General features: G+C 36.5%; 1 protein-coding gene across 1 annotated transcript in view; it reads left to right on the top strand.

Annotated features, from left to right (window-relative positions):
* The window catches only part of LOC140151182 (adenylate cyclase type 6-like), a 326,089-nt gene that overhangs the window by 119,480 nt on the left and 190,680 nt on the right, over positions 1–15,929 (top strand). Inside the window, 1 exon segment of the mRNA XM_072173436.1 lies at positions 5,752–5,901. Coding sequence (XP_072029537.1) covers positions 5,752–5,901 — 150 coding nt within the window.

Below are 15,929 nucleotides of genomic sequence, written 5' to 3'. Positions count from 1 at the left end.
CACATTAAAAATTATTATTTAATAGGCCTACAAGATGCTTTCCGAAATAATTTTCTTCCGACTTGCAGATTTTTCATGCACATTAATGTTTTTTATTATCCACCTAATGCTAGGTCTTCTGAAGGTATTTAGTTAACTATTTAGCTCTTTTGGTGCAAAAGAATAAGCATAAAAGAAGGTTTCCGACCTCCATTTACTTCCGACTTTCGCACCATGCATGCACATTAAAGAAATATTTAATAGGCCTACAAGATGCTTTCCGAAATAATTTTCTTCCCACTTGCAGATTTTTCATGCACATTAATGTTTTTTATTAACCACCTAATGCTATGTCTTCTGAAGGTATTTAGTTAACTATTTAGTTCTATTGGTGCAAAAGAATAAGCATAAAAGAAGGTTTCCGACCTCCTTTTACTTCCGACTTTCGCACCATGCATGCACATTAAAGAAATATTTAATAGGCCTACAAGATGCTTTCCGAAATAATTTTCTTCCCACTTGCAGATTTTTCATGCACATTAATGTTTTTATTAACACCTAATGCTATGTCTTCTGAAGGTATTTAGTTAACTATTTAGCTCTATTGGTGCAAAAGAATAGGCATAAAAGAAGGTTTCCAACCTCCTTTTACTTCCGACTTTCGCACCATGCATGCACATAACGCATTAAAGAAATATTTAATAGGCCTACAAGATGGTTTCCGAAATAATTTTCTTCTGACTTGCAGATTTTTCATGCACATTAATATTTTTTATTAACCACCTAATGCTATGTCTTCTGAAGGTATTTAGTTAACTATTTAGCTCTATTGGTGCAAAAGAATAAACCTACAAGAAGGTTTCGGACCTCCTTTTACTTCCGACTTTCGCACCATGCATGCACATTAAAGAAATATGTAGGCCTACAAGATGCTTTCCCACTTTGTTTATTCAGATTCAGATGATGGTGATCAATGATTTTCTGAACTTGAAAGTTTTAACAAAGCATGCTTCTAACAACATTAGAAGTAACAAAACCCAATTTGTTTGGTCTACATACTTCATCCAATTTTGTAAGGTCAAAGGTCACATACAAGGTCAAAGGTCGACTGAGGTCACCAAATCTTTTAAAAATTTATTTTCTACTGTGCATCATATATCCCGAATTCAGCTTGATCAGTTATGTAATTAAGGAAATATGACGACTTTAAGATGGCCGCTTTCCATGTAAAGTATAGCAAAGTAGCACTTTCAATGAGTGATAACTCGTAAAGGAAGCATCTTTCTGTATTGATTTATTACTTTGATGGAATGGTTCTTTGGTATTGCCAAATTTGATTGCAAATTTGTAAAGTGGGCCCCTGGACCCGGGCCGTTATGTGCTCGGTCGCACAAGTGCTCCCTCTCAATTATGTGTTCTACTTTTGGAGTTTCTGGAGTTGGCAGGTATGCAAAAGGTACATATTTAAAAAATACGGTTTTAGGGTGCAAAATACGGATTTTTGTTCTACTGAGTACGGAAATCTGGATTTCAAAGTTGGCATGTCTGTTCTATTTTCAGTACTGAAAATAGCCTGAGTACTAATGGTCCATGCTAGTTGGTAGTACACTTGAAAAATCAGCCATGCAAGTGGCTGTGCATTTCTCCAAACTTCAGAAGTTTTATAATATTTTGTCTAATAAATACAGGGCTCGAAAAAGTATGGAATTGGAGGAGCTCCTTTCCAGGAAATAAACATGCCTCACGGCCCTTGTGGGAAAAGTGGTGCTCAAAATAAACCCAAGAAAAAAGTGAATGAAGAGATGGCTTTCAGGCTTACTGCTGCAGCATTGCTACTCTGGTTGTTACTATGGCAAAACACACACAAAATGTAAAAAAGTGTACACTGGCCTTATCTCTGTGATGTAGAAGAAATCGCTCTCAACTATGCATTGGCGTATTCAGGGGGGACAAAGGGGACAGCTTCCCCTCTGTGAGAAGTCCCCACTGTCTGGTGGGATGCTGGCCTCCCTTATGCCTTTTTTGTACTTTTTAACCCATTTTAAACAATTTTCATCAAATTTTGCCCCCCTTTGCTCCCTGTCCATCTGTAAAAGTCCAGGCTATGCCACTGTTCTTATGTCAGTAAGCCTAACATACACAAACAGTAAAATAACACACTGACCATATATGAAATCCCCAGCATCTTCGTCCATCCTTTCTAGGAGCATCAGATTGAGAGACAAGAGTTCTGATTGGGAACTCTATCTCCATACATGTATCATTTAAATACTTTTGCAACACTTCAAATATAATGAAGCTCTTTTATTTGAGATTTGACTCAAATGAATGCAACTTGAAGCTATCTCACTGTATATAGATAGGATTTATATATAGGTTAATTGGGTTGCTTTGACTCAATACTCTAAGAAAGTTTTGAACCAGTCCTGGTATCAGATGCAAAGCTACACTGCCAGAGTCCTCTTGCTGCTGCCCCAGAGGTACATAGCTACTTCATTGGTACTCTAAAGTACCCACACAGACACTCTAGAGTACACACATTGGAATCACATGTGCAGTACAACACTGTTACTGCATTGGTACTGCACTGGTGCTCAAGAGTAGCCACAAAGTACCTGGGCAGCAGTGTACCTCAGAGGGTCGACAGCAATAAGAATCTCTTAGTGTACCTAAACCAGTTTCATGATCTGAAAACAGTTTACTACATGTAAAGGGATTTGATATAGATTTCCTCTATTCTATCCTAGAACAACTATGCTGGTAATTTATCATATAAATCCCAGGAAAGTGAAAAGTGCGATTTAGGAAAACCCAAGATAATCCTGTTCAAATACAGACAAGTAGCAAATGCACTTACCGTAATAGCGACTGCACAGGTGCTAAATGGAATTGAACTCAAAATGATGTGACATTTTTGTTGAAATTACCAAGAGAATGGAATACAGTTTCACCAAACATGATATAATGTTATTATCATTTAATCTTACAGCAGATTTGTGCATGAGATCACACTATTCCTGTCCAAAGGCCTAAATAAGGTGTTGCCCTTTCACCTCATTTCCATCTAGAGATACTCTTTTTGAATATTGTAAATAATAACTTTCTTTGTTCTACTATAATGCAGTATAATGCATTAAAAGTGATAAAATGAAGTATAACAAATGTTATTTTTAATTTGATATTTTACATCATTCAACAGGCTGTAGAAGGCCAAAACAAACCTCAATAAAATCAGCCTACTTTTACTGAGATATGACTAAGTCACTGAAAACAAGAGAACACAAAAGAAAGCTTCAAGGAAATATTCACAACATAAGAAATAGATTTCTACTTTGACATTGTCTCAGAAAATATTTTTAGTGACAAATGAAGCCAAATATGTTTTTTTCTAACTTGTATTCCACAAATTTTGGAAAATGACCTAGGGGAATACGAAACTGAAACAGACACTAAATGTCTTCAAGTTATCCTATAATTTTGCATCACAATTGAAAAGTTTTAAAACAACAAACAGGAGGTACATCTCGGGGGGAAATATTATGTTTCATTTTTGAATTATTTTTAAATGGTCCACTCAATATTGTGTGTATTTACTCCCAGTTCAAGTTAGTTGCTAAGCGTTGGTGCCCTATAAGCAAGGTCTCATTCCTGGGGTCTCATTTGGCTACATTAACTGTTTTGTATCTAACATAACAAAAGTGTCCCCTATACATAATAGTCAGTCAATTAAATAAATAATTCGCAAAAGCAAATTGTATTTTCATCTGCACTGGGAGTGGTAAGAATGCAAATATGAGTTGTATTCATAATTATTGATGCAGATGCTGAAACATCCTTGGTGGCTTAATCTGTAAACATGTATATAGCGTGGAATCAAATGATGATGCCAATGATGATGATGATGACGATGATGCCAATGGTGATGATGATGATGATGATGATGATGATGATGATGATGATGATGATGATGATGATGGTGGGGAGGTGGTTTCATCATAATTTTGGTTTGCTTAGGGATCACTTGTGGCTAAGATCCCTACAAATTCTTTTTATGAAAAATGTATATAAACAAATGTTCCTGTCCAAACTGAAAGCTTTGTTTGAAATAATACAAATTTGTCTTAATCTTGCTTCATGACAACAAAAATGAGAATTTTGAAAACAATATTTTGGGAATTGCTTTCAATTTTGTTATTTAGACACCCATTTCCTAAGCAGTTTATATTTAATTATCAATGCATTTTGTAGCCTGTTGAATGGACAAATATAATATATAAAGTGACACTTGATTTAGTTAGCTTTATTGTGTCACATAGACTACTTCATAGTCCCAAATTTGTGGACATGGAGATGGCTGGCGGACCCACTTACAGTATCACAGTGAAAGATGAAAAAAATATTAAAATCAATTTTGCTGAACAAATGACTCCGTTTGCAATGATCCAGGTGATCTAGTTCTATTGCGGTATATTTGCAATGATTTGTTGACTTTGTTAAACAGCAGTATTATGATTATAGCAACAGAAGAGGCAATGTAAATAGTAAGGTACTTGGCTGGTAGTTAGGGAAGAAATTTGAATAAATAATGAACTCATGTCATGTCACATATTGACATTATTGTATAGGTACAAATATTATAGAGGGCCATAGAGCACTGGCCTGATAGGCAAAGTAGTATTTTCAGGCAGATATACTGGTTTGTTAATGTTTTGCTGCAGAACTGATACTATTTCATAAAATCAGTAACTGAAAATAAAGATATAACGAGATATAACCTGATTTCAGTGTATCTGGATTTTATGTTTATTGAGAAATGTAAAAATGTTTATTTCAGAATATTGCACACATAGCTTATAAAATGTGCACTTTAGCAGATATTTTTCCTTCAGCTTTTGGATGTTATTTTAGTGATCAAAAAAATATAAAGGACTTTGTAATGAAGTGGGAAAATATTTTAGAAACAATTGTGCAGTTTGCATAGCCATTTTCAACTAAACAAGAAACATGCTACCCAGGTTTTTTTTTCATTTTCTCCTGAGACAACCCTGTATTTTCCTATTACAAGCTTTTCACATGCATAACCTAGTCACATTTGAAACAAAATGGTAACTTTTCCCCAAAACTTAGTCAAATTTGTCAGTCCCTTATTTGACAAATTCCACAAATGTGTTAAAGAAATCATTCAAGTAAAGAAATTCTAGTAAACTGGTATAAAACAAATTGAGAGCGATAGATAGATAGAGCAAGAGAGGGAGAGCTCTCATCCAATCATAATTGTGGGGACATTCATGGTGCTTTTCACTGTTTAGTGGGGACATTTTACAAATTGGGGACATAGCCAAGTCCCCACAATTACGGTATGCCAGAAAAGTGAGAAAATGCTGTTTTAGGGGACTATAGGTAGAGAGAGAGAGGCTGTAGGAGAGAGGTTTGGTGATGGGAGAGTATTAAAAAAGTGGGGACAATCCAAAATGGCTGCAGAAAGTAGGTGAAAGGTACTAGTCCACACTAAATGGGGGAGTGTTTGGTCTCTCAAGTTCTTAAGGAAGCATATATCGGGCCCAGATATTGGGGGTGAGAGAGGGGTATGTTATATTTTTGTCCCCACTATTACGGTTTGGCAAGGTGGAGAGGACAGGAGAGCGAGATAAGCAGACAAACAGACAAGTAGACAAATCAGTACCAATGGAGACTCATACAGTAAGGCAGTCACAATTTTAAGGCAATCAAATTGTTAACAAAACTCTTTTATTTTTTTGTTCCTATTTGCAGGTTCTTGCCAATATTTTCCTATTTGTATGTGCCAACATGGCAGGAATCTTTACCCACTACCCAACAGAAGCTGCACAGAGAGCGGCATTCTTAGAGACCAGACGATGTATTGAAGCTAGGCTGACTACACAACGAGAAAATCAACAACAGGTAAGCTTAACATGCATGAATATATGGGAGTGGCAGTCAGAAACACTGTCAGTCCAAAAATAAAAAATAAATAGATGTTGACATTTATATAGCACCTTTCACATGTATCAAAGCGCTTTACATTTATTACGCCATCGTTAGAATATGTCGGCTGTCATACAATGCCCAAGGCATGCTCATACCTTTGGGCGGTGCTCAATGGACAATATCCCTAACAGCTCCCCATTTCACCCCTGGGTAGAGAGAGGCAAGTGAGGTAAAGTGTCTTGCCCAAGTGCATAACACGATGGTACCGCCAAGGCTCGAACTCGCAACCCTCCGATTGCGAGGTAGAGCCTGTACCGCTGTGCCACCGTGCCCCCGATACCACCGTCAGTCCAAATTTCTAGGGTTAGGGTTAGGTTTAGGGTTAGCGTTACGGTTAGGGTAAGGAACCCTAACCCTAAAAATTCGGACTGACGGTGGTTCGGACTGATGGGGTGTACCCGCAGGGGTCTGGGGTATAGGAAACAGTTGTTTGTATGACCAGCTGTGCTTTGATCATGTGGAGACACGCTTTGGTTCTAATAGAGCCATGGTCTAGCAAATTGCTGAAGCTAGGCACATATAAATCTTATAAGCATGCTGGCCTTGAAGAAAGATATGGAATTGAAGATAGATACCCAGCAAACACAAAATGCTTTGCAGAAAACATTTAAATGTTGGGTGTATATAAAGGGTATAAAATGTTTTGTTAACATCATAAAACATGTTTGAAATTTGCACAAAAATATTTTGAAAAATGTTGTCAAAAATATGTAGCCAGCCGTTTAGAAGTCTTGCCCCCTTTGCTTTCCTGTGGGATGCTGGCTGTCATGATATTTAAGACTTTTTGATCTTTTTTGTACTTTTTAGCCCATTTTTGACAATTTTCATCAAATTTTGCTTCCCTTGAAAGTTGTCTAATTGCCCCCTTTGCCCTCCCTCTCAAAAAACATAATGGCTATGTTACTTTTCATCAAATTTTGCTTCCCTTGAAAGTTATCTAATTGCCCCCTTTACCCTCCCTCTCAAAAAACCTAACGGCTATGTTACTTAAAATGCATGTATTGAAGTGTTTAACACATGCTGTTCATCAACTTTTGTGGTGCTGATTCACTCTGTTTGGGCTACATTTAGCATGTTTAGTCTGTGTAATGAAATCTAACCCAAAGGAGGCAATTTGAACATGTAAGTCATTATCAACATCATCTTGCATAGTATCAAATATGCTATTGCTGAAATCCTTACATCATATGTTGCAAAGTTACAATGCTAATAATTTATTCATGTATTTTATGGTTTTCTGTAAGCTCTGTATTGTTACCTGTAGAGCAATTTAACAATTTAAAACTAAACCAACCAGTTCCCCATGTTGTGGAACCTGTGGAATGTGTATTTAACTCTTTTCACATGGGTGTCGACTGCAGACGACAAGGTTCCAAAAACGATTAAAAAATTCAAAAGTTTCATAATTGTAAATTTTCATGACCATATTTGGAATCAGCACGAAAAATGCATTAAAATGAGTATAAACAAGCATAGTATTGGTTCAGTGGTTCTTAAGATAGCTCTTGATATTTCGACAAAATATCTCAAAACTTTTTATGTTGAAGCTTATGGCTAGCACACAGAGCATTAAATTTAGAACTTAGAGACCTTAGATTCAGCAATGTAAAAAGAATTTTCTTTCAAAATATATTTTACAGAATTGCTACTTAGTGTACAAAATGAAATATTCATCTATCCTGAATTTAACTTAAAACACTGTTTAATCAAATCATGTAGACAAATACTTATCAAAGATGTCTATACCTGGGAACAATGTGTATATCCGGTATAGTTGCAGCCCATTATGTTCATTCAACGCTCATTGATGTGATGCAATGGATCGTACACTTGGCCTAGTTTAGCCCAGGAATGTAATAGATATAGCAATGTCATCTTGGTTAAGTGTTGAGGGAATGTCGCTACCTACTCTCAATTCCAGAAAAATACAGAATTAATTTTTTGGGATTAAACAAATATTATCAAGTTCTGCCAAATGAAACATAGCTTAATCCTAATCATTCATTTAGACCTAACTGGAGATCAAAGAAAAATTTCACTATTTAAAAAAGATTTCTTGAAAAAAGAGCCAAAAACATGCATTTTTGGCATGTTTTCTGACAATTGAGTCACACAAATCACAGACTTGGAACAAGTCTAAGCATTCAAAATCTTGAATATATGCCGAACTTTTGCTCTAATTTTCACTTTTTTGCAGTTACTTTAATTAAAATGGTTGGTTATAAGAATGAAACATGTCTTTTCCAAAAATTAGAATGCATAAACTGAAATTAGTCTTAGTACAAGTCTTTGGGCTTGATTGTCACTGCATACGAAAAACACCCTAAAATCGCATGATTTTGGCCCTTATTTCCAAAAATAGACCAAATATTAAAATTTGACTTTTATTGCCAGTTCGGACTAACTAAAGGATTAGGATTTAGCATGTTTAGCTACCGTATGTTTCATTTGGCAAAACAGGATAATATTTTTTAATCCCAAAAAATGAGTTCTGTATTTTTCTGGAATAGGGAGTAGCATCCAAGTAAGAATATAGGATATATAGCAATGTCTTCTTGGTGAAGTGTTGAGGGAATGTTACTCCCTGGCACATCAAAGTAAGGATGACCACCATTAACATTCTGTCATTCTGAATGTCTAAAGCATTTTCACATGCACACAAATATTTGGATTGAAAGCAAAAAAAATCATGTTGATATACGCACCACTTGTGTGTGCATGGAATGGGTTCAGGTGGCACATGAAAAAGTTCATTCAAAATTTGTTTTTTAAATTAATAAAAAATAAACAAAATAAAAAATCTACGAAATTATAACTTCAGCAATATGAATTTCATAAAAACAAACAAATATAGAGCACGCTTATCTCGCAATCTCCAAGAGATAATGAGGATGTGTGCAACCTCCTACGCATCCTAGATTTCACAAAGATTGACAAATCTTCATAATGTCACTTCAACCAGTAGGTAGGTGAACTCAAATAACACTTAGGCCTATATTGGGTATTTTTTGAAATTTACAGTCACAAAAGTGGATCATTAAACTTCATATTTGTCTTTGTCATTTGTTACAAAACATCATTTTTGATGTAAGCTTTTCCGATTTAGTAGATCGCTGTGCCTTTAAGACAAAGGGATGATATAACGTTTGCTCTGATTGGTTCTCGCCCGGTATGATAGTCTATAACATTTACTCTGATTGGTTCTCACTAGGGATGCAGAAAGTGGGGGAGCAGGAAGCACTACTCGTAGGAAATGACTATCAAAATTGTGACAAGATCTGCTCCATGGGGGGGAAAGGAGGCATTTTATGTACAAACATTAGGCTATCATACTGAAAACACCAAAGGTCTATCATACTTGGTTCTAATGTTCTGAAGTTTTGTGATGTATTGTATATTTTCTTTTACTATACCTCATAAATATTTATTAGGTAATCCAGACATCTTATTGGTTAATAACGCTAGCGTCCGAGTATGGTATTTTACTACTTCCCCGCGCCTGTGCAATTACGCGAACACGGGGAAGTAGTAAAAACTTCTGCACCCCTACTTCCACACGGTGTCTCGACCCCAAGATTACCGATGGATAATAACACACAAATTTGACATTTTATGAAACAAAATGTTATTTATGGAAAGTTAAAAAGAAAATCTGAATAATATAGGTCAAAATGTAAATATTGATTGAACAGAAATCCTGCAATAAAATCAGGTAAGCAAAATATTAAGCTTATTTACCATGCCGGCTGGCACGTTGACTGGTGTGTGTTTCTGAGGTATAGTAAAACAAATACAACATGTTTCACTTCCCCTCAAAACATGTTGTATTTGTATAATGTATTTTATTGTCTTTGACTCCATATTTTTGCATTTATCTCAATTTCAAATTTGACGCCTTTGGCCCCTATTGTCACAATTGAGGAAATGATGCCATGTGGGAAAAAAGATGATATGGAGAAAACAAAAATATAAAAACTTTGTAAGAATCAATAAAGAACATCTGGTGATACATAGTGCATTGGGCTATTCCAGTTGAAATCCATACAACCTCATATACATGATATGGAAGACATGATATCTCCCACATAGGTGTAGATTTCAAATGGGAATCGGCCATTCAGGTAACCCCATTTTAAATTCACACTCTCCAGTGGCGTAGCGTCATAGGGGCACATGGGGCTTGTGCCCCCCAATCGATCTGAAATTTAAAAAAATCCCATAGGAAAATGGCCGAAAAACGGCTTGTGCCCCCCCCCAATCAGACCCGGTGCCCCCCAATCAGATGACCCACTCTATGCCACTGACACTCCCTATAGATGTGGAAGATAAATGTCATGTCTTCCAAGGGGGGTGTATGGATTTCAGCACACGTTTCCTGTTGAGTAATGGTTATATAAATGTCTCAAACAGACAGAACTTGATCAAGAGATGACGTCACAAACCACATGAAATCGCTCAATCAGCCACGACCCACTTCTCCATCTATATACATAGCTGAATGCTGAATAAGCACTTGTATGTTCCAATGATACCTGCATGTGGCAAGTCATTGATTGATTACATACTTCTGTTCATGCCCATTAGTTGTTTACCATTTTTCCTCTGCTGCAAACCATTATAAGTGCTATGGAAATATATAGAACAAGGTCAATCAGTCTCTGACTTTGTCACAAGTGAAACATTGATGCTCTGAAAGTTACTAATATGTACTATAAATAGATTTTGTAATTAAAAAGAGTATAGCCATATTGAAATGCTGGCATGGCATGGCACGAAGCAACTCCAACATCACTGTCAAAGCTAGATGCTGTCCAGAGGTGTGCCATTCGCATCATATAGATCTGGAGAAGAATGCTCACTGGGAAATGCTCCTCCTCCAGTAGCTTTGCAATTGGCAGACATGCAAAGGAGACCTTTGGCCCACCATAGAGCAGTTGGTGCCACTACAATGTTCCATTGAATGGACTATGGTAATGCTCCAGAGCTCAGAGGATGTTTAAAGACATTCCCACAACCCAATGGGGTTTCTGAAACAAAAATATATAAACTTTCTAAGAATCAATAAAGAACATCTGGTGATGCATGGTGCATTGGGCTATTCCAGTTGAAATCCATACAACCCCATAAAAAAAAAAAGCGCAGTGATTTATAGTGCGCTACGCACAGGCACAACGCCTGACGTTGATCCACAAGCCTCAGCACACTTTACAGGTTGTCGCTGACCACTACGGCCCCACATCATTCCACAAACCATTAAACAACAATTCAGGGACTTTGCTGCTTCAAGAGCGCACACCCTAGACATTCCACAAATAACCATCGGAACCAGGATCAGCTCCCCGAGTTTCGTACGGGTTACAACGAGACAAATTAGCAGTGAGTTCCTTGTCCAAGGGAATTTCAAGCTAACTCAATTTTTCCATGTGAGCGTATAGGCACCGCCAGGGTTCGAACCCGCAACCTCTCGCACCATAGTCGAACGCCTTATCGATTGAGCTAACTTGACTGCTACATATACATGATATGGAAGACATAACATCTCCCACATAGGTGTGGATTTCAATTGGGATTTGGCCATTCAGGTAACCCCATTTCAAATTCACACTCCCTATAGATAAATGTCATGTCTTCCAAGGGGGTGTATGGATTTCAGCACACGTTTCCTGTTGAGTAATGGTTATATCAATGTCTCAAACAGACAGAACTTGATCAAGAGATGACGTCACAAACCACATGAAATCGCTCAATCAGCCATGACCCACTTCTCCTTCTATATACATAGCTGAATGCTGAATAAGCACTTGTATGTTCCAATGATACCTGCATGTGGCAAGTCATTGATTGATTACATACTTCTGTTCATGCCCATTAGTTGTTTACCATTTTTCCTCTGCTGCAAACCATTATAAGTGCTATGGAAATATATAGAACAAGGTCAATCAGTCTCTGACTTTGTCACAAGTGAAACATTTATGCTCTGAAAGTTACTAATATGTACTATAAATAGATTTTGTAATTAAAAAGAGTATAGCCATATTGAAATGCTGGCATGGCATGGCACGAAGCAACTCCAACATCACTGTCAAAGCTAGATGCTGTCCAGAGGCGTGCCATTCGCATCATATAGATCTGGAGAAGAATGCTCACTGGGAAATGCTCCTCCTCCAGTAGCTTTGCAATTGGCAGACATGCAAAGGAGACCTTTGGCCCACCATAGAGCAGTTGGTGCCACTACAATGTTCCATTGAATGGACTATGGTAATGCTCCAGAGCTCAGAGGATGTTTAAAGACATTCCCACAACCCAATGGGGTTTCTGACCTTGTATGTCTGGCTTTTGTACACATGTGGTACAGTTGATCATACCTTGCATTGGGATTGTGTGCAAATATCTGGTATTTTCATCCTATTATTTAACATTCAAAACATCGAGACTTAGGAATAAAATTAATGCAGTGGGACAATATGAATGTTTCCTGTAAGAAAATCAAATATCAGTCATAAGTCTCAACTATTAGCTCGTTGGCTGCAGTTTTAAAATTACCATTTTGTGTGTGTGGCAATGGGGACTTTGCCTTTAAAATTAGGTTATATTGATCAAATTTCCCAATCATATAGTGCATTGTAGGAATGCCTTTAAGCTTCCTCTGTCTACTACCTGAACAGCTCCAGACTGACACCTTTATTTACCACTATGTTAGATCTCACAACCTTTGCAGTCATGGCTGGTTCTTCATTCCATCTACAGCTCACACATGGATGCACTCCTGTCTCATATTCTAGGAAAAGAGGTAGTCATTGTGACGTCAACACCGCCATCTTGTGGGTACGGAGTGCCTTGTTGCTAAGATCACCGCGTTGACGCCTGACTGAAGAAGTGCGTCACGCGCTGTGACTTTCGCGTAATCGGGGGCGTAATGTCTAACGCATGACATGCAGAACGGCAGTACCTACAAGATGGCGGATCACGCGGAAAAGGCTGACAGGCTCCATTGTAAAATGAGCCAGCTTCAAAAAGGAGGTTAACAGCCAACCCATCGGCTTTCTCATAATGATAAAAGTTGTTATGGTTTGATATGCTGGGACATAATACTACTAATAATAAAAATAAACTTCAAAATACTGTTTGTGGGATAGGCTTTTATGACAGGAGTTCATAACAATTGGTAAGTGTTTTTAGCGGGCTCGCTGTCGGACAAGTTAAGAACTGAACTGTCAAGCTTTTGTGAGGAGTAGCTCTGACTTATTCAGGACAAAGTACCTAAGCAACATGTATTTGTCACATAAATTTGAACCATAATAACGAGACATATATCATTTTCCTAATCAATTAATAAACTTTCATTAGTCAATACTTTTTAAAGTATGTAAAATAAATATACAGGCTATATCAAAGTGATTGGTACCCATAATTTTGATGTTCATTGAAAAGCTTACCTCTTCTAAATGCAGTATTATCAATGAAAACTGGTGCATTCCAATAATTTTGATATGGCTTGTAGATGTGTATATCTGAGACTGTGTAATATGTAGGTGTTTCATTGATATCATCATGTCATTATGCATCATATTGCTATTTCTCTCTAGATAGTTAAAGTTATATTCCTGGTCATTTGGCATACCAAAGATAGCTTTAAAGATAGCTTGGAAAGCTATAATTGGAGGACTAAATAGCTTGGCAAATTGTTAGCCTTGAAGGGTCAAATTTGTTCACCACAGAGAGGTTGCTATTCCTGTATCAGTATTATTTCTGTTATCCTTTACACATATTATACTTATAGTACAGGAAAAAAACAAACAAACAATGCAGTGATTTATAGTGTGCTATGCATAGGCACAATGCCTAGATGTTGATCCACAAGCCTCAGCACACTTTACAGGTTTTCGCTGACCACTACAGCCACATCATGTCATAAACCATTTAACAACTATCCAGGGACGTTGCTGCTACAAGAGCGCACACCCTAGACATTCCACAAATGACCTTCCCAACCAGGATTAGTTCCCTGAGTTTTGTATGCTTACAAAAGAAAATGCTATTCCTGTTATCAGTATATTTTCAGTATCATTTCTGGTATACTTATCATATGTGAGATTTGAAAAACAAAAGTAAAGTAGCATAATATCATTTGTTTCATATACATAACATTTTAAAAACATTTTTGTGTTTGCTGGGGACATTTTGGTTTCTTCAGAAGATGTAGTTAATTGATGCTAGAAATAAAAAGAAATGTGGTGAAATAATTCAGCATATTTTGTCAACTGAAGCAGTTCATTACAGATTCTATTTCATGCAGCAAAGTATTAAAGTACATGCTACTAGTATTAATAAGGTTACAGACCTGAGATAACTGATTTAGAATTGACAGTATTTTGTTGATTTAAGTTATATAAGGGGATCTGATGAAACCAACCATAACTTAAAATGTAAGTTCACTGGGTCTAGGGAAAAATCCTGGCACTCTTTATGTTGGTATAAACTAGAGTCCGAAGTTTTCCGTTTTACGGAAAACGGAAGAAAATCACGGAATCGGAGGTCCAACACGGAAAATGACATTTTTGTATGATGTGACAAAAATTGTTAAAAGATAAGAGAAATAAATGTTAAAAACAATCATGAGTTGTGTATGTAAATTTTTATGATACAAATACTGTTTAATAATACCGAAATAAAGGTATATTACCAAGACATGAACCCCCTATATCCCTCCAAATATCGTAATAGTCTGCCTATTATCGTGAGAATATTCCAATCAGAGTATATTGATCGCGATATTGAACACTTTATTATGACATTATATCATTGTTTATACATTTTAAGCTTTATTCATGACACGGATTTACAAATTTTACAACACGGATTACACGGAAAATGGATTTTAGAAAACGGTAAACTTCGGACTCTAGTATAAACCTAAACATTTGAGCAATCAATCTGAGACTGATCTCAAAGGGATATATTAATAATCTATCGCAAGAACATTAAATATTGATCTTATAGCGCCCACATGAAATCTTTGTGAGTCCACAGGCTTTCTTTAGCACTCTGAAAGTCTATGTTACCTGGGAACTGTTATAACCTTGTGTATTGCATATAAGCTTAACTTTCACCTTGCAGGTGTCAACTGCAGACGACAAGTTTAAAACAAACATCAAAATTCAAAAATGTCAGAATTGTACATTTTCATTACCATATTTGGAATTAGCATGAAAAATATACTAAAATGAGTACAAACAAGCGTAGTATTGTTTAAGTGTTTCTTGAGATAGCTCTTGATATTTTGAGGAAATCTCAAAACTTGTGACCTTTATGATGAAGCTTATGGCTAGCATGCAGAGCATTACAATCAAATGGATTTGTCACAATAGCTGCCGAAGGGGGAATTAAACATTTATATGTACAAACAGTAGAGATTTATTCTGTTTTGATAAATAGATTCACACACCTGAGCTAACGTGGTGAGGCTACAAATTGTCACAAAGTATTTCAAATAATTATGGAAGGTTATATAATAATTTTTGAAAGTTCTACACATGTTCAGTTCAAGAAAATAATTATCCAAAAAGAATTGCCTTTGTATTAGGGAACAAACCAAAAGATCAATGACGTCCTATAAACGTAACTGGTTTCGTTTCTCAGCCGACCCCCTCCCTCCCTGCCAGAAACGTAATAAAGAAATGTTGAAAAATTTGACATAATAATAATAATGACACAGTCTTCAGACCGATGTTTTTTTACAAACGTAATCGAGTATTTTTACCCCCTCCCCCCTAAACGAAACTAGTTTCGTTTATAGGACGTCATCGATCTTTTGGTTTGTTCCCTTAAGGCACACCTTTAAATAAATGCATCATTAGAATAAATGGCACACATGTCATTAATTTGACAGTACTCTAGTTAAAGATTCTAAAAAAATGGTTTTGAGGCCAATTCAGCATGGT

The sequence above is a fragment of the Amphiura filiformis genome, chromosome 4 (assembly GCF_039555335.1).
Source record: "Amphiura filiformis chromosome 4, Afil_fr2py, whole genome shotgun sequence".
Classification (NCBI taxonomy): domain Eukaryota; kingdom Metazoa; phylum Echinodermata; class Ophiuroidea; order Amphilepidida; family Amphiuridae; genus Amphiura; species Amphiura filiformis.
The sequence above is the reverse complement of the archived record's forward strand: the minus strand, read 5'-3'. Positions and strand labels throughout refer to the sequence as shown.